Source organism: Lolium rigidum, chromosome 1, assembly GCF_022539505.1.
Source record: "Lolium rigidum isolate FL_2022 chromosome 1, APGP_CSIRO_Lrig_0.1, whole genome shotgun sequence".
Classification (NCBI taxonomy): Eukaryota; Viridiplantae; Streptophyta; class Magnoliopsida; order Poales; family Poaceae; genus Lolium; species Lolium rigidum.
The window spans coordinates 348832420-348856263 of NC_061508.1; the positions used below are offsets into that span (position 1 = coordinate 348832420).

The 23844-nt window shown below is 49.8% G+C and overlaps 1 protein-coding gene and 1 pseudogene across 1 annotated transcript; both read right to left on the bottom strand.

Annotated features, from left to right (window-relative positions):
* Positions 1–1326: 1326 nt before the first annotated feature.
* On the bottom strand, positions 1327–6164 carry LOC124664757. Its single transcript, XM_047202204.1, has 5 exons — positions 5601–6164; positions 4117–4245; positions 3530–3592; positions 3344–3403; positions 1327–1805 (listed from the first exon to the last, which is right to left on the bottom strand). The coding sequence occupies exons 1-5, from the start codon at positions 6033–6035 to the stop codon at positions 1629–1631; spliced, it is 864 nt and encodes a 287-aa protein (XP_047058160.1). The 5' UTR covers positions 6036–6164; the 3' UTR covers positions 1327–1628.
* Positions 6165–21312: 15148 nt separating this feature from the next.
* LOC124684566 lies at positions 21313–22400 on the bottom strand (annotated as a pseudogene).
* Between the last annotated feature and the right edge of the window lie 1444 nt (positions 22401–23844).

Consider the following 23844-nt stretch of genomic DNA (forward strand, 5'->3'; position numbering starts at 1 on the left):
TTCCTTCCATAGTTAAGGAAATTTTCTTCGATTTAATAAAAAATATGACTTGTTAATGTTGTTGCTTAAGAATCAAATATTGGAATTCAGAATATTGTGTCCACTTGAGAGTTATATCCATCGGAATAGGAATATATTTCCTTCAAAATCAAAATATATTTTCACCATAGAGTTGCACATGCTTCAAATGAACTTGGACACACTTACAAAAAAAAATGAATTTTTTGCTGGATTACTTTCTATAGTAGGTCGCTAGCTTGGAAGCTCTCAAACTTCACCTTTTTATTGTAGGGGTTAGTGACAACTTGTCTATCTATATGTCCATCCGAGCGGCCAAGCACATCGACTGTCAATCATCCATTATTGAAATCCAATGCTAATAAGCCATTTTTCTCTTAGCTAGTATCAAAGCAGTCTGATTCACTTCTATGGTAAGACGGATTGTGGTCTTTACAAAGTTTGTATGGAGTCGCTTTTGTAGCAACATGCCTTGAAATCATCTGCCCATATAGGTTTGGGCAAAAGCTCATGTCATGTTCTTGGATATCTTCAATCTTCTTCTCATGAACTCTGTCAAGATCTTGCTATTTGACACAGCTTGTCTGTTGGCTTGTACATAGTACGGAGATGAATTGAGCATTTTATCTTACAGAAATCAATAAATTCTTTTATTTCCTTTGCATAAGTGACGAGGCTTGATGTGTAGCTAGTCAAGGTCCTAGGAATGCCGAATCTATATATAATATGCTCGGTTATGAGCTAAAGAACCGCATTGTGTGCCACAACCTTACATGTAGCTGAAGAACATCGTTTGTTATCATACTCTGACAATCTCTCATCCGTGCTCTCCATCGCTATGGTTACTTGTCTACTCAGACAGGAGTATCATACGCGGTACATTAGAGTGCATGCTCGCTCTTCTGATACTCCAGTCAAACCTAGGACTTGCGTCGTTAGGATGTTTGTAATGCAAGTAGGCTTCAATCGTTAAGTGGTTTTACTTCAGTGTTGTCGCAATAGCAAGGGTATGGAGGAGAGAGATGTAGATGCTGCCTTTTTTCCAAGTTGTTTGTTTGTGATAAAATTTGACCTGAACATATACTAACACGATTGATCCGTTCTACTCCGTATATACCTAATCTCAGCATCTGAGGTTTCTACTTTGCGGTGGTTGACTTCCTGCGCGCTCAGGGAATGGTGGGGAATAGGAGAGGTTGGTCGTTGCCAGATGAGCTACAGACCTGCAGTAATGCTGTCAGCCTGCTTATCAGTGTCTAGAAAGCATAGCACACAACCTGAAACTCTTACACTTGAACGCTCACCAGATTGGACGAAACAATATCAACAGTTTCCCTAATGTACTGCGTTTTGTTTACAGGAACCAAGCAACACGGACTATACCTAGAGCTACATAAGCTCCCCTCTCTGCATCATTGATACAGAAGAATCCCCATGGGTACAGAAACTCAAGTCAAAACTAAATAAAAGAGAACTTTTTTTTTATCAGGCAAGGTAGTAAAACCAGTTCTTTCTTCTAGCCGGCTTCCCCCCTATACACGGTTAATAAACTTATGAGGTTAGCACTCAGGCGCCGCCACCGGAAATGGCCCGGATCCTGGAGCCAGCCGTCAGGGAGCTGCCACTGCTGATCCGTCCGTGATGTCCTGCGCCGGAATGTTCAGATCTGGCAGCACGAAGCCGTTCGTGGCGGCGTTGCGCTCGGATGCACGAGGCTTCGCTTGTTGCTGCTGCTCTTCGGACCCGATCCTCTTCCGCTTGCTCGAGGAAGTATGCTCCAGCCTTGTCTGCAAGATCGGTAAAACGGGAAATGTCAGTGAAGTTCAGATACGGACAGTGTTTGAATTGAGCTAACAAACCATCCTCATCGACAGCGACAGAGACAGACATTACTTTGAAACCTAAAGTGCAGATTCAGTTACGGGGTCCTAATCCTGGAATGGACAGCATTTCCTGACACACTACCTCTTACGGCGTTCGTCAAGACATGGGCACGGTGAGCTACCACTACGACCAAACGCGTTATATATGTACCAGTTAGCATTTAGATTAGCAGGTCCAGGTCAAGGTCCAGGATGTGTGCCATTACAGTGGCCGGACCTAGCATGCACAACCCCCTGACCCTGATCTTGCCATGCCAGGCCAGATCAGGAAATCGGACAAAACAGATCAGGGACCATTCAGTTAGTTGGTTGGCATAAATATTTAGCGGAACCACTACACTAGAGTCCGTTCAGCTACGCCTTGCGCGTGTGGTGATGCCACACACAGCACAGTTGAAGCAGTACCACACTATAGTCTACAGGTTGCCTGGACGAGATGAGACCTGGGTTGCCGTAGCCCTGCCCGGCCCGGCCACTCTGGCCCTGGCTCCAACAGGGGTAGATGGATCGTACGCCGTGCAACTCCGTTTACAATTGTGGCACGCAGGGCATTGAAGAAGGCCACGAGATCGCCATGCCCGGGTTTGGGTTGGTGGCGTGCACTGGTTATTTACAGGTAGGATAGAGTGGCAACTTGTCATTCTCTATTTATTGGGAAAGATTTGTGGACAGGCAGGGTACGGGCAGTGAAAACGAAGCGTGCGTACACAGTGCACGGCCTGCCTTCACACTCTTGCTACTGTTCATCCATTAGCACAGAACAGTGAATGCACGATCCCCTACGGAATGCCAAGGGAAGCTGATCTGCTGACAGGAGCTTCCATTTTCTACCACATGTTGGTTCGGACAGACATCTTGAAGCAGCAGCTGGCACTGATGCGGAAGTAAAAGCGCATCTCCATCTTAGGAAGTCCCGTTAATGGCACCACAGGTGATTCAAGCCTCTGCAGGTGGGCTCGACGGGCCCACGCGCAGCGACACGCGGTGGCTGAGAGCGATGTGAATGAAAAGACAAGAGAAATAAAAGACGAGGGAAAATCGATATCCTAACCTGCGTAAAGCTTATCTCAACGGCACCCGTCACTGTCCGTTTTCTCAAGGACAGCAACAACAACAACCGTGGTTGAGAGGGATGTGTGTGTGCACTGAAGCTCTGAGATTCTCAAGGAAAACCAAAGAGAACAAATACAATACTCGTTCTAGCACAAGGGGATAAATTAAGCCAGCCAAGGGATCCCACTACAGTCTATTATTTCCTGCAAACCGGAAAGTTTGTTTGGCATCGATCGCTTCACTTGCGCTCGAAGCCAACGATACATGCTAGCAAGTGCGCAAGGAGAATTTCCATTCTCTGTGGCTTACGATTGCGCACTCGATCGAATCGCTACATACTAGCTGGAAGCGCACGGTGGCGTAGGAATTAGGAAGGGTAGGAGACTGACCTCTAGCGTGCTGTTCTCCTTTGAGAGGGACGTGCAGGCTCTCCGCAACGACTGCATCTCCTGTTTTCAGACACCAAGATGGGAGAACACGATCAGACTAAATTAGCCAGAGAGTCTATGCGTGGTACGAAAAATACTATACAGGCCGGCCGTCGTCAAAGGAGGAAGTGATTAGCATGCAGTTACCTGTCGAAGGCCGTCGTTCTCGGCCGCCAGGGACTGCACCAGCTGCTGGACCTCCGGGAGCCTCTGCACATCACAAAAACCCGCGAGGAAAATCAGGAAAAAAAAATCAGAAAATTAAGCATAGCCAAAAGAAAATGTAAGACGTGGGGTTTTCTAAAGAAAAATATATGCGAGATTTGACGCTATATATGGTTCGTTGGTGAGTTGCTGGACAGGACCGACCGGCCGGTGGTGTGACGAGGTGCGGATTTTTTCAGGTTCAGGCGGCTTTTGCTCCTTTTGTTTGTGCTTTGGTGTGCCAAGCATCATGCGCTTTTGTTTGCAGCAATCGCTCTGCCCGACCTGTTCTGCCTTGCAGTGGCAGCGGTTGCACCAGCTAGCCGCTTTATTCCATCCTAGTATAAGCTAGTACTCCGTACTGCTAAAAATAAGCTAAAAAATGCCAGCCATTTGAGCATCCTATCTCCAACGACCGATCCTGCCTCGGTGGACCGCGCGCGCCTAGCTACTGACTAGGCCGACACGCTTGCTTAATTCGTTAGATTCTAAAATTAAGGCCGATCGAGCAGGAGTTGTGCGTGGCTTACCATTTTCTTCCGCGACCGCTGTCCCGCGGGCCGGGGCTGCAACACCGTCGCGGGTACCGGGAGGATCAACGCGCGCCGTGCTCCGGCAGATGCCACCTGCTGCACGAGAAAGAAGCGAGATGAGTCATGCAGTTGAGATAGCCACGATCAAGCTGCTGGTAGAACGAGATCGGGGACTAGAGTCCAACCAAACTCACAACACAGCAGGTGGAGAGCCAGGAGCGGGGATGGAAGAAACCAACAGCAGGGGACGCATGTTGTTTATTTTATTTTTGAAAGAGGAGATTCCAGGTTAGAGTAGGGAAAGGAATGATGACGACGGGATGAAGCCCAAAGTGACCAACTCCCCACCAAGAACGCACCGGCCTTGAACCGAGCCGCGTGGATTGCTCGCTCTGTCCACTAGGCAGGAGCGATCACGTGAAACGCATTACGAATTTGAAATCGAACTGCAGTACACAGTAATAGCACGAGCCTGCCCATCCATCTGCCCTCGTCCTGTCTCCAACACTCGATGATGAAACCAAATGCTCCGTGCGATGGGCCTACTTGCATGCTACAGCTTTGTTTTCCTCACCACCACGCCTGTACGAGACAGTGACAGGTGGGGCCGCACGGTCTACGCTGGCAAGCGAGAACCCGACTGACGCGTGGCAGGAACCAAGTGGCCAGGACACGCCACTGACCATGCTACAGCGCGCACCGTGGCTTCGGCTCCGTGTCCGGCGCCACGGCCAGACACGGCGCGCGAGCCAATCGCGTGGACCGCTCGCGCGCGCCTTGCTCCGACCGCCGAGCGCCGACGCGCCCTGGTTGACCCCGCGATAGCCCCAGCTGCGTGGCGGGCGGGGCCCGGCAGAGGATAGATAAGATGACCGGATTGGGCACTGACAGTTGGGGCTTTTGGAGCGGTATGGCCGCGTGAGAGTGGCTTCTGGTTCTGGTTGGGTGGGTGACTCTTGGGTGGCTAGTTGGCTTGGGTTGGGTGGTGGCAGCAGGAGCCCCACGGACGGCACCAACCGATGTGAATTGCCGCCGCTGCCCCCCGCAGTCAACTACCAGCCGGATGTGGAATGATGACGCTGCTGATATTGCTATCTATATCTATCCACACGCGCGAGATTAAACACTGCAAAATCATTTTCGGTGTGCCACTGCGCAGACAACCCATCGGTAATTCGAGATCTGCGGCGAACAGCAAAATTAACGACCGGAAAAGTCGAGAAAAGGGGCGGAGGAGGGTGGAAGGAATGAGGGAGAAAAGGTCCCGCGCGCGGACGGTAAAGCGGGTGAGGTGTGTTGTGGAAAAGCGATGTTTCATCCACAAGCCATCCGCCTCTCCTCTGGGTGGTGACACGGTTGAGCAGGGGCAGTTTGGTCAGACAGACCGGTGGATGGACGGGAAGCGAAAGCAGGCGGGCAGCCAACCAGGCGAAAGGAGGACGGGAAGAAGACTTGCAGAGGAGAATAGGATGGCAACGCACCTTGGCCGAGGAAGAAGGCGGGGTGGTAGCAGCGGTGCTTGTTCCGGCGTGCGCGCGGGCGACCGCCGGTGCCGGCGGCGAGCAGAAGGCGCCGTCCTCGCCGCCGCTGGTCGACGCGCCGGACCCGGACACGCCGCAGCTGTAGTCGAGGGGGGACGCCGGGCTGCCTCGCGCCCACCGGCCCTTCGCCGCGGAGCCGGAGACGGAGCCCGACGGCGAGCGGCGGCGCGAGGAACGGGACCGCTTCCCGCGGGTCACCGCCGGCCAGGCCTTCTGCTCCTCTTCGTCCTTCGTCGTCGGCGCAGGCGCAGGCGTGCTCCTCCATGGCGGCGTCCACCCGGCGAGGTCCCCCGCGCGGAGCGAGCAGATGATGCCCGCCGCCTCCTCCTCCAGCGCCGCCGCCACCCCGCCGCCGCACGCGTCCGCCTCCGTCATGGCCACTGACCACCTCAGCTGCGAGAAAAGGGGAAGGGAGGCGTGGAGGAGAGAGAGGAGGTAGGCGAGGAGGGAGGAGGAAGGTGGAGTGGAAATGAGGGGGGCGTGTGTATGTGCGTGGAGGCGAACCAACGCCACGGCGTGCCGTCCCGGGGCCTTTTAAATCGCCCGACGGAAAAAACATAAAATATCCTTCCTGGCCCCACTCGCCCCGACTCCACTCTCCTTCCGTTCCGTCGCCCGCCCCGCCCACCTACAGCTACGCGCCGCGCCGCGACCCCCGCCCGCCACGTCCTCCCGCCATGACGCGGCGCATCCGACGCTGGCAAATGGGTCCGATGTGTGGCTTCTCCAGTGCGTGACGCCGACCCCGTACGTACGACGCCGCAGGTGGGGCCCCGACCGACCGGTGCTGTGCAGCCGAGATGATGCCGATGATGCCCCAGGTGGGTCCGGGATGTCTGTGTCCTCTAACGCAGGGGTGGTCTTGTAATTTTCACGAGGAGTAGTACGCCGGAAGGCAAGCGAGTGTGCTTGGAGAAGGAGGCTGCTGACCTGCAGACTGCAGTGGGCTCCTTCCTCTCTGGGTTTCCGTGTGCTGGTGGACGAGCTATCTATCTACAAACGGTGCCGGCGGAACGGAAAGAAAACAATCCCCGACGTGCGGCGGCGAAGCTTTCAGCTTTCAGTGTTCAGTTCCCATGCGGATGGTTTACGTGGAGATCTTGCGAGCTGCGGTGCCGCCCGTTTCGGCGCCCCAAAATAAAAGCAATTGACTTGGTACTGCAGTTAACCAACCCCAGATGGATTAGTTTACTGCAACGCAGCCTGTAAGTGGAACTCTATAAAATGAACAAGTGGAACCAACCCTGTGACCTCTCAAATTACTTCATGCGTAGTACCAGGTACCGAAACTTTCGTACTAGTCCCAGTATTTATTTAAGCAAACAGGACCTGGCCTTGGCGTATCACGTGTTAGCTGAGCACTGAAAGCGCGACGCGATACTCTGACGACGTGCCTCGGCCCTGGAGGTCAGAGGGACCGGGCGCCGAGCCGCTGCGCGCGGGCCCGGGTCGCGCCGGCTCGAAAAGCGGAGCGAGAGATGGTGTATGATTTTGGATCTGATGCCAGAATTTGTCCACCCGCCTGGGCTGGCTTGGCCGACATTGATGGCTATGGCTCGATTGCGCCACTTGCTACTAGTAGCACTAGCTAGCCCGTGCGTGCATGCGCGCGGCATCGCGCGATCGCCGGTGCCGTACGTCGTGTCGCTTCTCCCTTTGTCTCGTTGGTTAGCTAGCTGCATTGCACGTTTTCTTTCTCCCTTCTCCTTGGTAGATACTCTGTGGTCTGTGGTGCATACCGGTACAGTACTTTCTTCTTCCTAGTCCCGGCCCTGGGGCAGGGCGAGCGGGGCAACCGCCCTGGCCCTGAGGACTAAGGGCATCTCCAACGCGGAGACCCAAATCTAAAAACAGAGACCATTTTCGTCTGTTTGGGTAAAACCTGCTCCCAACGCGCGGATCTATACTAAAAACGGACAGTTATTATGTCCGGCGCGACCCAAAGCCGGACCAAATTTGGGAGCAATTTGGGGCGAGCTGGACGCATGCGGAAGTCCGTGGTCATCCGCGCGTGTCCTCCCAAACCCCACATGGCAGCTCGACTAGTAAATCCACCCAGATCCCCACAGCCTTCTCTCTCCTCCGTCCTTCTCTTTTCTTTTTTCGCCATGGATGTTGGCTTCGCTTCCCACCGAATAGGGCTCGCCGGCCAACCGCCGCCGTCGAGCTCGCGTGGAGGCTCCCCGCTAAAGACGATCCCTTTTTTTTCGTCCATGCCGGAGGTCGCCGTGGCCGAAACGGAGCACGGGCGCGAGAACGGACGCCGGCCGCTTGCCACTCCGTCGTGGGCGGAGCTCGCCGCGACGGGCGCGAGCACCGGACGGGCGGGGACGGGGCTCGCCGCGACGGGCGCGGACAGCGCCGGCCGCGTCGGCCACGGGCGGGGCCGGAGCTGGCCGTGCGCGCACGGGCGGGGCGGAGGCCACGGGCATGGCTCGTCGGGTCTCGGGCCGCGCGGGGCTCGCCGTCTCGGCCGTGTCGCGCCGCGCCTCTGCGGCCGCGCGGGGTCTCGCCGTCCCGGCCGCGCGGGGCGCCCTCCGGCTGCGACGGGCACGGACACGGGCGGGCGGGCGGACATGGCCAAGGGCGGGCGGGCGGACATGGCCAAGGGCGGGGCGGGCGGACATGGCTACGGCGGGGCGGGCATGGGCGAGGGCGGCGCTTGCCCCGACCGGCCACGCGGCGCGGGCGGGCCGCGACGGGCACATCGCGTCGGGCACGGGCGGGGCGCCGCCGGCCGAGTCGACGGCGGAGCGGCCCGGTGCGCACCGCGGGGCCGGAGCTCGCCGCGTGGGCACGGGCGGGGGCGGCCACGGCCACGGCCACGGGCGAGGCGGAGCCGGCCGCACGAGCCACGGGCGGGGCGAAGGCCGCGGGCGTGGCCTGCCGAGACGCCGCCGAGCTCGTCGCCGGAGCTCGTCGGCCGGAGCACGGGCGGGCGTGGCGGAGCTCGGCCGGGTCGTTTCTTGGCCAACTAGTACTAGTACATGGGAGAAGATGAATAGTAATTTGAGTCTCACTGCGTTGGGGAAGAAAAAAAGACACGGACGTTCTCATCTGTCCGCGTGTCCGGAGGCCGACCCAAACAGTCAAAATCGGACGCGAAAACGTGTCCGTTTGGGTCACAGCGGGTTGGAGATGCCCTAAGGGACCCTCAGCTAGTACTTCTCTATACGGTTGATCATAGCCCAAAAATTACAGATCCATCCCGCAGCCCCGCACGTACAAACGAACAACCCTAACAGCGCGCGGCCGCCGCGAGTCGGCGCGAGCGCGGACGCCGGACGGAGCTCGACGACCGCCGTAGGCTGGAGGCCACGATCTGCCGATCTGGGTAGCTCCGCGGCTCGGCGCTGTGCATCAGCCGGACTTCTTGACGACCAGTTTACTGACTAAGCTTTTTTATATCCTTAACGATTGCAGCAAGTGGCTACCTACACTACTAGTTCCCATCGTATTCAGCGAGTAATGAGTCAATTGGAGTTTAAGAACGATTCTTATTCGCAGATTTAGAAATTACTAGTTGAATGCCCGTGATTCGCCACGGTTCCCTACCTTATGCCTCGTGTAAAAATATTACATGACTCCCTACTTTATGCATAGTGTTACACATATTATACGTGTAGATAACACACGTAAACATTTAAGTACATAAAAAATAATCACATGATATGTAAAATATCTTAAGGTTTCATCACATAATTCAGTGTAATGAGTATAAAATGCAACGACCACCACATTACTACATCTATTATTTATTAAAGCCATGTGCCCGTGGTGCGACTAAGATATGCTCGCACAACATTAGGAATGTTGTCTTCAACTTCATTTGCAAGGTACTTGAGTATGTGTATCAAAAAAATTCTTTCTCAACTCGTAACCATCCTGCACAAGCAATCTATCGAGTTAGCATGAAATTTTCTTTTCATAAAAATATAAGAATGTGAATATAAGGTACTCACGGTGCAAATTGGATGAACACATCTTTTACCATCCTATGAAAGCATAAAAGTAAATAGTACTAACTAACCAGACAAATTTCTGCAAATGAATGAAAAATATTATTATCTTAGTCATTAGAACAATAATAAAATAAATGTATTATAATGATAACCACAGAAATCACATGTTGGGGCTTGTTGGTATTGAAATACTGTGAGGGTATTTCTGTGGCCAAAAATAAATATCAGATATCCATCCAGTTTGTGCTATTTCAAGAGCGTAATTTAGATACAACGAGTACCTTTGTAATTTTAATTGTACCTCTATTTTGATAGAAGTTCAGAAAAGGGGTCCAAAATAGATACACGACGCTCATGTTTGTCGATGGTGAACAAGATGAAGTCCCCAACTAATGCGTGTGGCAAATAAATCTGCAAATGGTGACCACTAAAATACATAAATCATGGTAAGAATGGACAAGGGACCTTACACGATGAGATATTATTGTCTATCTTAGATCAACTATGCAAAAGTGTTGCCAACTTATTAATATTTGGTTTTGTGTGCTAACTTGGATGTCATGTACCATCGAGCATCGCTGACTGAAATATAAGAAATAAAGTTCAAAACCATGGCAGTGACAATAACCATGTGAGTATAATAACTTACACAAAATCAGTCCATGTTGTGCACATGAGGCTCTATCAATAATTGTATCTTGCCGCATGCCACTACGTGCACAACCATGTTGAAATTATGCTTGTCCATAGGCTGGTCCATCCTGAGTATGTCTTGAATTTGCTTTAGAGTTAACCCTAGTGGATAAGGTTTGGAGCTTCACACTCATTCTTGCACATGCCCACATACAATATATATACGTATTTATCATCTATAATTGGACACGTAAATACATTTAAATTAAGAAAAATTTAGACATTAATGTGTAAAATAGTGGTCCATTGTTGACTATGGTTGGATAAGAATCCATCGTCGCATGTAAGACATTCTAAATTATCATTAGTCAGCAAGGCATCACCTATGTCCACAACTTGGTATTTCTAGTTGCGGACATGATCGATTCAACAAGAGCAAAATGTTCGGTGGTGCAAACATATGCTGCCATGATATATGTAGGTGTGCCCGATTAATTAGGTAAAACATTATCTAGCAAAAAGGAAAGGAGGATAAGCTGAGCGGAACTAAGTACCTTTTGGAATAATCTTTATGTTCGTTTTTTGGCTTATTAATTATGTCGTGCAATGATTATTTATGTATGAACCTCATTTGGATTGGTAGAAGTCTTTGAATCAAGGCCCCCTTCCATTAAGATAGCCTTAGGGCCTACGGAGGTGGCTTCTTTTGGAACATCGACATCTATTTCAATATTGTCCCTGATCTGCAAAAGCGCAATTTTTAGAAATAAATTGTTAAGATTGGCATATGGTAACATGCTTTAAAAAATATAATCGCTCCTTTGCTTGTGTAAAACTTGATGAATTATTTGTCTATTCCACCAACGGTCGTATCTTAGCATATGTCGATGGGTTCTTTTGAAGCATCTGCAATATCTGTCTCCGGGGCATCCATGATCTACAATAATAAATATATATGTTAAATGAAAATGTGGAGATGGATATTTACGATCTCAGAATAACCAAAACATAATAACTATTAATACAATTTTGTAGGTCTAGCATGTTGGACATGATTGATTATTAGAAGGTAGAGCTGCACACTATTCTGCTTTGGTTCCCTCGCCTTCCTTGCTGCTCTGGCGGCAGGAGGGGAGGGGGACCTCGTTTCTCCGTTTTGTAGCTAGGCTAACTAAAAATTGGTGCGCTATAGGTCCCTGCGACTGCGCTGTAAACGTTTGCTGCGCGCTGCTCTAATTTCTCCCCGCCGGACGCTGTATTATTATACAACGCGTGCTCTGACGCGTAAAATGTTCCTTCCCCAGACGCTGTATTATGCAGCGCGCAGCGCGGCGCAAACAACTATTTCGATCATTTTTGGTACGAAATAGATCAGATAAAACACGAAAAAATATGAAATATATTAGAAAATTCGACGGTACAACGACATTTATTTGAAAACTACCCTAATCTACTCTGAGTCCCAGTCGAAGTCCGACGAGTGGGTGGTGTCGAACACCGGAGTGGATGTCCACTCGAAGGAGGAGGAGGAGGAGGACGAGAGGACGATCGCCGACAGTCCGGCGTCGTTTTTCTTCTCCTCCGCCTTCCTCGCGGCCTTCTCCGCCATCCTCGCCGCCGACGCTGGTCGCGGTCCGTCTTCTTCTTCGCCGCTGCCGCCTTCTCCTCCTCCATCTGCGCGTAGAACGCCTCCATCGCGGCGACGTCCTCCGGGAACTGCCGCGCCCACTCGAGGCGGAGGCGCTCGTCGCGCTCCGCGATGACGAGCCACTGCTCGAGCTCGCGCTGGCGCCGCTGCTGCTCGCGCGTGACGGCCGGCGACGGTGGCGCGAGCGCCTCCGCTCGCTCCTCGTCCACACATCATGGAAATTCATTGTGCGGCGGGAGCGGCCGAGGCGCCGGGCGACGGCATCGTAGGCGCACGCCGCCGTGCGCTTCTCGAACGTGCCGAGGCGGATGCGCTCCTCGCCGGAGCGGATCTCGCATCGAAGTGGCCGCTTGGCCGCGCGCGAACGCCGCGGTAGCCGGAGGAGGAGCGACGGCGGGAGGCATCGCGTCGGAAGAGGTGGATCGGCGGCGCGGGCGCGACGTGGGAGGCAGAGCGATGCGCGAGAAAGTGGAGCGACACGCGTGCGGTGAAGTTCCGGGCGGTTGGCGTGCGCGCGCGTGGCGTTTGCAGCGCGCGCGGCGGCCGAAGCGACAACTTTCCCGCGCGGGATAGCGCGAGAGCGCGGGCGCGGCAAAACTTTAGCACGCGCGGCGTGCCGCGCGCCCGCCGGAGGTTCGCGCGGGCTCCCGCTCGGGCCGAATTGGCGGTTTATTTAGTGCGCGCGTCTTTGCCGCGTCTCGTTGGAGATGCTCTAAGGGTTTGTCCGCTCGTGGTGTGTCGTTCTAGTGGTGGGAGCGATGTCCGAGCGAATAAATCTGCCTAATTCTACAGCCATACCAGCGGCCACCTTCACGGCAATGTCTCGGAGTTGATTGCAACATGTGCTTGTCGATTCACTCACGACGCCTGCGGCCATGCACGCCGCCTGGGTCACTCATGTTGCCTGTCGCCCGTCCTCGGCCAGCTCTCTCACAACCACTCACCGTCGTCCTCCCCACCCTCCGGCGCACGGTTTCGGTTGCCGGCCTCCCTGCCATCCGGCGCGCGGTTCTAACTGACAGCCTCCGCGCCCCCGACGTTGAATCACGCCACCATCGGCCGTACCGTCGCTTCTCCAACGTGACGCCACCGCTTCCGCAGTAGGCGGCGTTCATGCTCCTCCCGTGGGCCTGGACCAGCCCGCTTCGATGATTTTGCTCCTCGTCACCTCCCGCTCCTACGATTGGGCCATGGCGGGCGTCGACGTTCGCTCCAAAGGAGCTTCCCCGCACGTCTTGCGAGGAGGATGGTGACACAGCGCCACTTGCAGGGCCATGTAGGATTGAGACGCTTACCACTTTTGTTTATTGGTGACCGCAGATATTATCGGCTGATCGCTGGGATGTTAATGTGCGGAGACACCGGAAGCATTTGCTGGAGAATTGTGCGCCGACAACAGCGCCGGAGAGCTGTGCTAGAAGAGCGCCATTGAACTGTGCTCGAAGAGGTGATGCACGTCGAGCAGCTTGACAGGAGCAACTCGACAGGAGCAGCGGCTAGGAGCAGCAGGCGGGCGCGGCTAGGAGCAGCGGGCAGGCATGGAAACGGTGGAATTTTGAATTTTTGTTGAGCTAAGATAGGGATTGTTGTTCCTTATTTGATGCTGGTTGTTACTCTATTTTGCTTCTGCGTGCAATCCCAGAAGAGATTGTTGTTCCTTTTTTTAAGCTGATTGGTTGGCTTTTTTTTTCAAGATTGCGTTGAGATAAATCATCTTGGTAGGCGACGTGGGGGGTATTATTGTCCATCCTGAAAATGTGACACCAGGCATTCACCAGTTTGCTCTTAATAGTAGAGATAAGAGAAAGACTCTGAAGTGTGAAAAAACTTTGCACAACTAGTTTGCATGAAGTATGAGTACCCAATTTTAGTCCTTATTCTCGATTGAGTCTGGCGGTTGGGCAAAAACTCAAGGCAATGGTGCAAGGGTAGAGAGGTATGTCAATGCCGATGGGAAAAGCAAGCGGTCCTTCGTGACACAACACTTTAAATGAATTGGGAGAGGAAGAAATCGAGCGACAGACTGGTTCTAGGACACACAGGTTTCAATTTTTTTGCATTAAGATGTTGGGTTTCACATTTCAGCTAGCTTGTGCTTTGTCTGGTTCAAAATCAATTTGGTTGATTGGCTGTTTCTTCTTTTCACGCCAACGATTTTCTCAACTCAATCCAAGAAGGATGAAAAGTGGACTATTTTGAAAGTTCAAGGTCCATTTTAAACTAAAATTATTTTTTGAAATAAAAAGTGAACTTTCCAAAAAAAATCAAAGACCATAAGTGGACTTTTTTTTTGTTTATATATATGATGGGCCCAGGTTCTAGTTTTGCCCGGGCCCTAAAAATCCCAGGACCGGCCCTGCTTCCTACGCGTCTCTGCACTGTGCGGCCACTGGCTGTGAGCACGATCGATCGATGTAGAATTTGGCTCGTTTTAGTGCACGGTTAGTACTTCCTCCGTTTTTTTTTTCATTTTGAACAAGGGCCGGTCCCGAAGGACCGAGAGCTTCCGTTATACTTCGGTGGTGGACATATAACTTAAAGAAAGGAATAATGGAAAAAAGAAAATTACACGTAGGTCCCTGCGTTTTGCACCAAAGATCCTCTATAGGTTTTCTAGAGACGCAATCGAGGACAGCTCCTTCTCCACTGCAAAGGGAGTGGACGCAGTCACCCTCACAGTCGTGGGGGACGACACCACTTGGGGCGGTGAGGAGAGAGCCAATTGCGCTGAACCCAACGTGCATACATTTCGGCATCAAGGCCTAGAGGTTAAAGACGACCCACATGCACCGGCTGGAGCTCACAGTAACCGATGCCAGAGGAGGGAGTGGCCGCCTTTCGGGCATAAAGGACGATTGCGAGCCTGTCGCCGGTGTGGAGATACATCCAATAAAAGCAAAGTTTCTCCCATGATGTAGAATCAACAAGTCACCGCCGCATCCACCTAGGGCGGCAGAGGAATCGTCGATTCCATCTTTTCGACATCGAGCCGCATCACTCGGCGCCTCCTCTTTTTTTCTCCCTACCACCACGGCCGGCCAGAGAACGGCGAGACACGTGCTGCCACCATCCCTTCTCCTCCCGCCACCACGGCTGACCAGAGGTAAGATAAGTGCCCGCTAGAGAAGCTTGAGCTAGACATGTAACACAACTTTATTGATAGAGACTGTGGATCTCCCTGTTAGCTTCACCTTCGGCCACCATAGTTGAAGAAACGGAAGGAAGAACCGTAATTTTCCCCAGATCAAGCCGAACAGGTCTAAGGTCTCACTCCAAACTACGTGCACGAAGCCCCACACCGGCACGAGCCCATACCTACCACTACTCTGTACACGACGAGCATCTCCACCCGCCCCGCTATAGATGGCGTCGCGGCCGGAGACGAGTCGGGGCGAGCTCGCTGACGTGGGCATATCTTATCACGTATCTACTGTTACCGTACCTGGTGCGGTCAAACTGAAGACCCACGAAGCCTGTGATGCAATGGCAGCAGAAGCCCATGAACCTGTGTGCAACGCAAGAACTAGCAATACAAGGGTACTCTAACATCTAAACGACTCAGAGTACTAAGATCTGACCTCCTTTATAAGGATCGGGGGGATCGGCAAGGAGAGGAATCTACGATACACAACCTAGAGTACACCATAACCATCACGACAATGATGTAACCCTAAGATGGTTATATCTCGTCCCTCGTGTTGTGTTGTTTATATGCCGACGAATCCACCATCGCATTTTCTTCCCTAAAAGTTTAGCGTGAAAGCGAGCGTAGCGGTAGCCTACCGCTCCGTTTCAGGCCTAAGCGAGGCATTAAGCGCTGAGCGGAAAAAAGCGAAACGACTAAGCGATAAGCGTGCACTTTCGCGCGTTGTAGCAAGATAAGGCGGAGGAAATAGTGGCCTCGAGCATCCATGGTCGTCGGCGACAATCTCCAAAAATTGGCGGCGGTTGAGAGGAAAAAGAGGAAATTAAGGTTGCAGGCATCCCAATCAACAACAATTAAGGTTGTGTGGCATCCGAAATGACGATTCCCAGTACATATAGCGAGATAGAGAGGATGTCCTCTCCAGTTCCTCATCCGCCGCCGGTGAAGGGCCAACTCCGCCGCCCTCTTCCTCTTCCACCAGGCCACCAGGACGGCCACCAGAACGTCGGCTCGCCTCCTCCAAGCAGCCCCGTCATCTCCCCTCCTCCCAGGTGTCCAGAGCCCCAGGCTCCAGAACAAGCTCGACCTTGACGTGGTCGGCCGCCAGTTGCCGCACATCAGGTATACGCTCCCTATTCCCTTTTCTTCTAATTTTCTCAGATGTTGTGTCTCTATGCTACTCAATTTGCTCATCTGCTCATCTGCTACTGCTCGATCTGCTCATCTGCTACTGCTGCGTGGTGCACTGCTGTGTTCTGGTCATGTGTCTCGTACTGTTAGGTTGATTTGTTGCTATGCAACTGCTTGCTTAGTGCTTAGAAATTTTATATCGATTAGTTATTACTGATTAGATGTATTTTATACTGATTTGCTGTGTTGCTGCTACCTGCTGTCTGTGTGTGCTGCTGGACTGCTACTAGTGCTAAGATATTGCAATCTTGTTTCTAGGTACAGAGGTATTGTATAATGGATGTCGATTCAGGTGTTGATGGGTCGGTGCCTGAGGTGCCAATGGTGTTGATCGGCAACTCAAGCGATGTTGGTTGGAAGTATGGCAAATACTGTGATCCATTCAACAAGAGTAAGGTGAAATGTGACTTTTGTGGACATATTAACACCGGCGGCATCTACCGTTTAAAGAAACACATTGTAGGGGTGAAAAATGTTGTGTCCTCGTGCAAGAAGGCTACACCCGAAGCTAAGGAGGCTTGTAAGCTCTTGAGAAAGTCACAGCGACGAAGGGAATAGAGAGGCAACATCAGCAAGATCTTAGAGATGATGTGCATATATCAAGCTCTGTAGGTGAGGGAGTATCAAACTCGGATCCTAACAAAGTGGGTCCAATGGACAAGTTTGTGCGTCCTATTGATGGAAAATCAAGCAAGGAAGAAGCCTTGAGGCAATTAAGTATGAATGAGGCTCTATTTAAGGAGAGAGTGCATCAAGCTTCGCAATATGTTGCTAGATGGGTGTATACACATGGTATGTTGCAATTCCATTTGTCTTTTACTTGCTGATTTTTTTTTACTTGCACATTTTTATTTACTTGATTGTTGTCTTTTACTTGCAGACAACTTACTTGCTGTTTTTTACTTGTTTTTGTGTAGCTATACCATTCAATGCTCTTGACAATGATGAGTTCAAGCAAATGTGTGAGGCCATTGGAAAGTTTGGACCCGGGTATGAGCCTCCTAGTCAATTTGATCTTCGTGAGAAGTTGTTGACTAAAGAATATGCAAGAACCAAGTCTTTGCTATATGATCGTGAAGCGCAAAAGAACAAGCTTGGATGCACCATTATGACTGATGCATGGAAGAACATGAAGAAGAGAATCATAATGAATGTGTGCATGCATTGTAGTGGAGGAACTTCTTTCCTCAAGTCAAAGGAGACCTCGGATGTGTCACATACCGGGGAAGTCATATTTGAACTAGTGGACAAATCAATTGAGGAGGTAGGGGCTGAACATGTGATGCAAGTTTGCACGGACAATGCTTCCAATAACATGGCAGCCAAGAAGTTGTTGCTTGAGAAGAGGCCAAAAATATTTTGGACCTCTTGTGCAACTCATACCATTAATTTGATGCTCCAAGGAATTGCCAACATCAAAAGGTTCAGGTCCATAGTGGATCAAGCACAGAAAGTCACTATCTTCATCTATGCGCATCACAAGACTTTGGCATATATGATGAAATGCACAAAGAGGAGGGATATCATAAGGCGGTGGGTGACTAGGTTTGCTTCCAACTTCCTTACTTTGCAAAGCTTGGCAGAAACGAATGATGCTTTAAGGAGTATGGTGGTTGATAGAGCATGGGAGGAGATGCCAATTGTGAAGACCAAGGAAGGAAAAGATGCAACAGCCACCTTGATGGATGCTAACTTTTGGAAGGGAGTGACACTTTGCTTAAATGTGCTTGAGCCATTGTTTTGCCTTCTTCGTTTCGTTGATGGAGATGTCAAGCCATCTATGGCTTGGCTTTATGGAGAAATGTTGAAGGCCAAGACCAAGATTAAGGAAGGCTTTATAATGAGAAAAACTATAGGGAGACTATAGCCATTATTGACAAGAAGTTGAAAGGAAGGCTTTATAGTCCATTGCACAAGACCGCATATCTCTTAAATCCACACCACTTACGCTAACAAAGAGATCTTTGATGATTCAAGCATGACCGTAGCTCTCATGAGATGTGTGGAGCAATATTTTTGGAGATGATGAGATATCTTTGAAGAAAATGATCAATGAAGAATGGCTCCTATATGAAAACATGGAAGAATCTTTCAAGAAAAACCTTGCAAGTTCATAGGAAAGGGCGGATTACAGTCCCAGTAAGAACAAGTGAAGTTTTGCACTTGTTTTGCTGCAATTTGCTGCTGTTTTGCCCACTGTTTGCTGCTGTTTTGCATGCAGTTTTGCATGCAGTTTTGCTGCTGTTTGGCCCCTATTTGCTACTATTTTCTGGTTGTTCGGCCCCTGTTTTAGTGTTGCTAATGCCTAATAGTCATAATGTTATTATTTGCAGTTTGGATGGTGGACGCTCTATGGAACAGAAGTTCCTTTGTTACAAAAAAATGGCTATGAGGATCCTCTCGTTGACTTCTAGCTCTTCCGGTTGTGAAAGAAATTGGAGCATCTACGAAATGGTTAACTACTTAACTATAGTCTCACAATTGCATTGTTTGTATGTAGTACTCTCAATCTTAAGTCTCATTATTTCTTGCACTTGTAGATTCATACCAAAGAGAAGAAATAGACTAACAATAGATCGCCTCAACAATATGGTCTATATACAATTCAATACAAGGATGTTGTCCAAGAGACAAAGGTTGAAGGATAAGAAGAAAGCTGATTCTCTTCTAAGCAATGATGCATCCAAAGCTCAGGGATGGCTCTTTGAAGGAGGGGATGATCATGCATTGGTTGTTTTTAGAGATGAGGATGGAGATCAAGGTGTGCACCCGACTACGGGGATACCATATGTTGTGATAGGAGAAGCAATGGGAGCACAAGAGCAACTCCAAGCTCGTAGGAGCGCAAGAGTGAGAGATCTTGAGGAGGAGGAGTTCGAGTCCGAGGAAGAGGATGTGCTTCAGGATGATGACATTGAGTATGAGGATGATGATGAGTATTGATCAGTACATGTTCATGATGAGTAGAGATATGCATTGAAGTCTTGGGATATGATGGCATCATGGTATCCATGTGTGCTTAATTCTAGTGTGTTTTGTTTTGTTGTGTGGAACTTGCCACTGGAATTTGGAAACTCTTTTATTTCTAGTAATGTTGTGTGAGACTATGCCACTTATATGTTCTGTGGCCGTGTGGGTCTTCTAATATTGCTTGTTTGAATATTATTGCTTGCAACTTTTAACATTTTCTTAGTAAATGCTAATATTTTCTTGATGCATGCATATAGCTTCTGGAGAAAGTACCTCGAGGACAAGAAAGTGGAGAAAAACAATGCCAGATCAAGGTATATAATCCATATTCTTTATTCTTCTTGCAAAATGTAGCATTATATGGATGCGTGTGGTACAAAATTACAACATAATATGGTCTATTGTATGCCTACATAGCCTTCCCTGCTTCTGTCCATTCGCTTTTACCCTGAACACTTAAGTATCGCTTAAGCAAGCCTAAGCAGTAGTTCCTCTAGGCTGAGCCTCACCACTCGCTTAACGCTCAGCGCTTTTTTGAACGTTGCCTAAAACCAAGTCCATAACTCATGGGCATCATCATGGTCCCCACACATGGGAAACTTGTGCGCTTGAGTCATGGTTTCTGGGGCTCCGGCCTTCAAGATCTACAACTCAACGGTTCAGGAGGTATCAATCTGCTTCCCAAAATGTGGGGCAACATATTTGAGGAAAATCCGTGGAAACTTATCAGATGAAAGAGCCAGGATGTTTCTTGTATCATTCGAAGAGAGTTGTTAAAACCTTATGCAAATGTGCGGCAACATATTTGAGAAAAAAAATCCGTGGAAACTTATCAGATGATAGAGGTTTTTTAGTTTCTTCTGTTTCATGCCGCCTGACCAGACTATAGGCTTCTAACAACAAAGACAGGTCCACGTGAGATGACTGCTCTCCGAGAAACCGAAGCAGAAAACCAAGTGGCACACAAGGAAACAAGTCAATGCCACACATGCACAATTTAGGACAAGTAATTAGCTTGTTCTGTGATTTTGTCACTAAAAGGTAAAAACACAGGAGCCAAGCCTCAACAAATGTGGAGGGTCCTATGGATGGAAAAAATGGAATCCCCGGATAGCATAGACCATTAAAACAGAACAAACTAGGACTGAAGTTATTTAAAATATTTAAAAAAACTCATATATAGAAAAAGCGAAACATAATGAAAACTGTAAATAGTTCTGCATTTACTATTTTGGATCACCATATTGACTTATTATTGCACGCTGGGAAAACCTCATTTCCAAGAAGTAAGCATCTTGTTAGCATGCTTAAGAACAATATACTACAGAATTTGACCAACAAGAGCACATTTGTTTCACCTTTCTTTCTTCACCGAAGCTTGAAGTTAAGGTGCAGAACAGATCATAGGGGACCAATAACTGAAGTGCTAGCTATTCAGCAGCTATCAAGCCAAATTAGTGTCTACAAGTTTTTCGAGAAAAAAATAGTGTCTACAAATTGGTTTGGTTTAACAATGCAGAATTGTACTAGGTAAGGAAAAAACAAAGAACAATGAGGCTTACCGGACAAACTGGTTTAGGAATCTGCACATCTTTTATTCCAAAATCTCAAATTTAGTCAAATGGAAACCAAGGTTTAAAAGTTTTACAGGCATACAAATAAAGAAACAAAACATCTGGTAGCAATAATGGACACCCAATATTCAGATTGGCATTGCACTTACATTGCATGAAACTTCGGCAAAATATCAATTATTTTGCTAAATAAATTGATACTCCTATAATACTACTGTTTGCTACTATTTTCATCAAATTTCACAATAGATGTGGCCATGGTAGGCTGGTAGCTAATCGCTCACTAGTTTGAGAAATGAAATTACCACGTAAAGGGAAAACTGAAACAACAAATGAGAGTTTTCTTTTAAGAGCTAGTGATCGAGCATATGTCCACATATATAGGGACTAATTATAATGTCAAAGGCTTACATTTTACGAAACTTACTTACCCTTTCCCAAAAGATCTCCGAGAACTTGAGAAATAGACAAGCAAAATCACAACTCTGAACTGAAGTAACTACACTGAAGTTAATCCAGCAGAAGCACATTACATTTTGCGAATCTTAGCTGCTTTCTCCCATATATCAGCAAAGATCATAGGACATGCTCTTTTCAGGTGCTCATACCCTTTACTTGCCACCACATCATCCATTTTATCCGACGAGTTGATAAATTCAATGCAAGCATCTTTGAGCTGGTTGGAATGATGCTGGTCGGCTAGAGCTAATGTGGTTGCCACGGTGTCGGCATAGAGATTCTTGGAAAGTTCTCTCTCGCACATCAGCTTCATCCTTTCCATGGCATATCTATCTGCAGCGAAAGTAAATGCTTAAACATTGCTTCATGCTCATCATCATTGAGGTCATCCATCGGGGGCAATGAATCTGTGTAGATGAAATGAACCAGTGCTTTGAAAACAGCAGGCTGCATATCTTCAATCGTCACACTCTGCCCACACTTGTTCCTCATCGGCCCATAGAACTCTGCCTTGAAGACAGGCGACCGCATTGCCAGGATGATCTTATGAGCTGGGAAAACCTGCCCTTCAACCTCGAAAGACACATCAGCTCCCTCATGTGCCTCCAGCAAATCACTAAGATTATCCAGCAAGTCTGACTGCGGAACTTGGACATCAGATTTCATCTTGGTGTCCTGCACCTGTGCCTCCATAAACTTGATAACAGCGATATTGCACTCAATGAGAATGGTGTCATCCAGAATGTACTCATTGACGTCACTCTTCTTCACGAATTCGGCATAACCCCATTCACCACGGTAGTCAAACACAACCGGCTCTATATGCCAAGGGTTTGGCCATGTAAACGGCTGCAGCGGCGGCTGCGTCCCCTGGCTGATGATCAAGGTCATATCGTACAGCGCCCTCACCTTGGTGTTGGCGGTCTTGAGAGCGAGGAAAACTGACACATAGTCTTGGCTGTCATTGTCGTAACCGTCGGGGTAGAAACGGAGGCAGCAGTCGTAGCCGCCGACAGCAAAGGTGGCGGACTGAACGGAGTTGCCAACGCCGAGCCCCCTGTACAGGCTGTAACCTTCGATTTTGAAGAAGTGCGTGCCACACGCAGTCTTGGCGGCGCAGGTGGACGCCGGTCGTCTCTAGGCTCGGGATGCGGACATTGCCGGACCGGAGTAGCGGGGAGCGAGAAGGTGATTCGAGAGGCGCGGAACGGCTGGTGGTGGTGGTGGCGGCGGGGCGATTCGGGGGCGGGGAAAGGCGGCGCGGCGAGGGGAGGGGAGCGGCGGCGTGGTGATTCGGAAGGTGGGGAATGGTGGGTGGCGGCGAGACGATTCAGGAAGGGTTTCTTCCCCTTTCAGACGTGCGTCTGTTTGTTTCCAATTCGAACCCTGATACGTCCAAAACGTATCTACTTTCCCCAACACTTTTGCTATTGTTTGGCCTCTAATTTGTGTATTTTGGATGCAACTAACACGGACTAACGCTGTTTTCAGCAGAACTGCTCTGGTGTCTCGTTTTTGTGCGTAAATCCAACTTTCGGGAAAAACCTCGGAATTTATGCGTAAGGCCCTATTTTCCCAGGAAACTAACGGAGCCGAAGGGCAATTGAAGTGGAGGCCCGAGGGCCCCACACCACCTAGTGGCGCGGCCCGTGGGGGCCCGCGCGGCCGTGTGGTGTGGCCCTCGGCCGGCCTCCGACGCCCCCTTCGGACTACTTATTCGCCTCGACCTAAAACGCCCGGGGAGAAGTCGAAGTCGCCGTAAACCCTCCGTAACGCCGCCACATCGCGAAACTCCGTCGCGGAGTCGAAGTCTCCGTTCCGGCACTCCGCCGGACGGGGAATTGGAGGAGATCATCACCGCCATCACCGCCAACGCCTCTCCATCAACCAGCAATGTTTCCCCCATCCATGTGTGAGTAATTCCCTCGCTGTAGGCCGAAGGGGATGGTAGGGATTGGATGAGATTGGTCATGTAATAGCATAAGATTGTTAGGGCATAGTGCCTAGTGTCCGTAGATGGTACTTTTATGATATTGTTGCAACTTGTTATGCTTAATGCTTGTCACTAGGGCCCGAGTGCCATGATCTCAGATCTGAACATGTTATTATTTCATCATGATATTCGTTGTTTATGATCTTACCTGCAAGTTGTATACACATGTCGCTGTCCGGAACCAATGGCCCCGAAGTGACGAAATCGGGACAACCGGAGGGGATGGCAATGACGTGAGGATCACATGTGTTCACGGAGTGTTAATGCTTTGCTCCGGTGCTCTATTAAAAGGAGTACCTTAATATCCAAGAGTTTCCCTTGAGGCCCTGCTGCCACCGGCCGGTAGGACAAAAGATGTTGTGCAAGTTTCTCATTGCGAGCACGTACGACTATAATTGGAACACATGCCTATTGATTGATTAGTACTTGGATACCGTTTTATTATTATCTCGCAAATGCCCTCGCTATGATTGTTACATGAGTTTCTCTCATCCATGCAACGCCCGTTATCCGTCCCCGTGCCTACGTATTTTAATCCCGCTCGTTTACTATAATCACTACCGCTGTCTTTGTTACTCGTCGTCGTTATTTCACTACCGCTACTACTAT

Bases quoted from the DNA above. Each gene is read 5' to 3' on its own strand.
- LOC124664757 (XM_047202204.1), bottom strand. From the start codon at position 6,035: ATGACGGAGGCGGACGCGTGCGGCGGCGGGGTGGCGGCGGCGCTGGAG. The intron at 3,404-3,529 runs GTAACTGCATGC...GTCTGAAAACAG, and splicing joins AGAACGACGGCCTTCGACAG to GAGATGCAGTCGTTGCGGAG. The intron at 1,806-3,343 runs GTCAGTCTCCTA...CCGATCTTGCAG, and splicing joins AGGAGAACAGCACGCTAGAG to ACAAGGCTGGAGCATACTTC.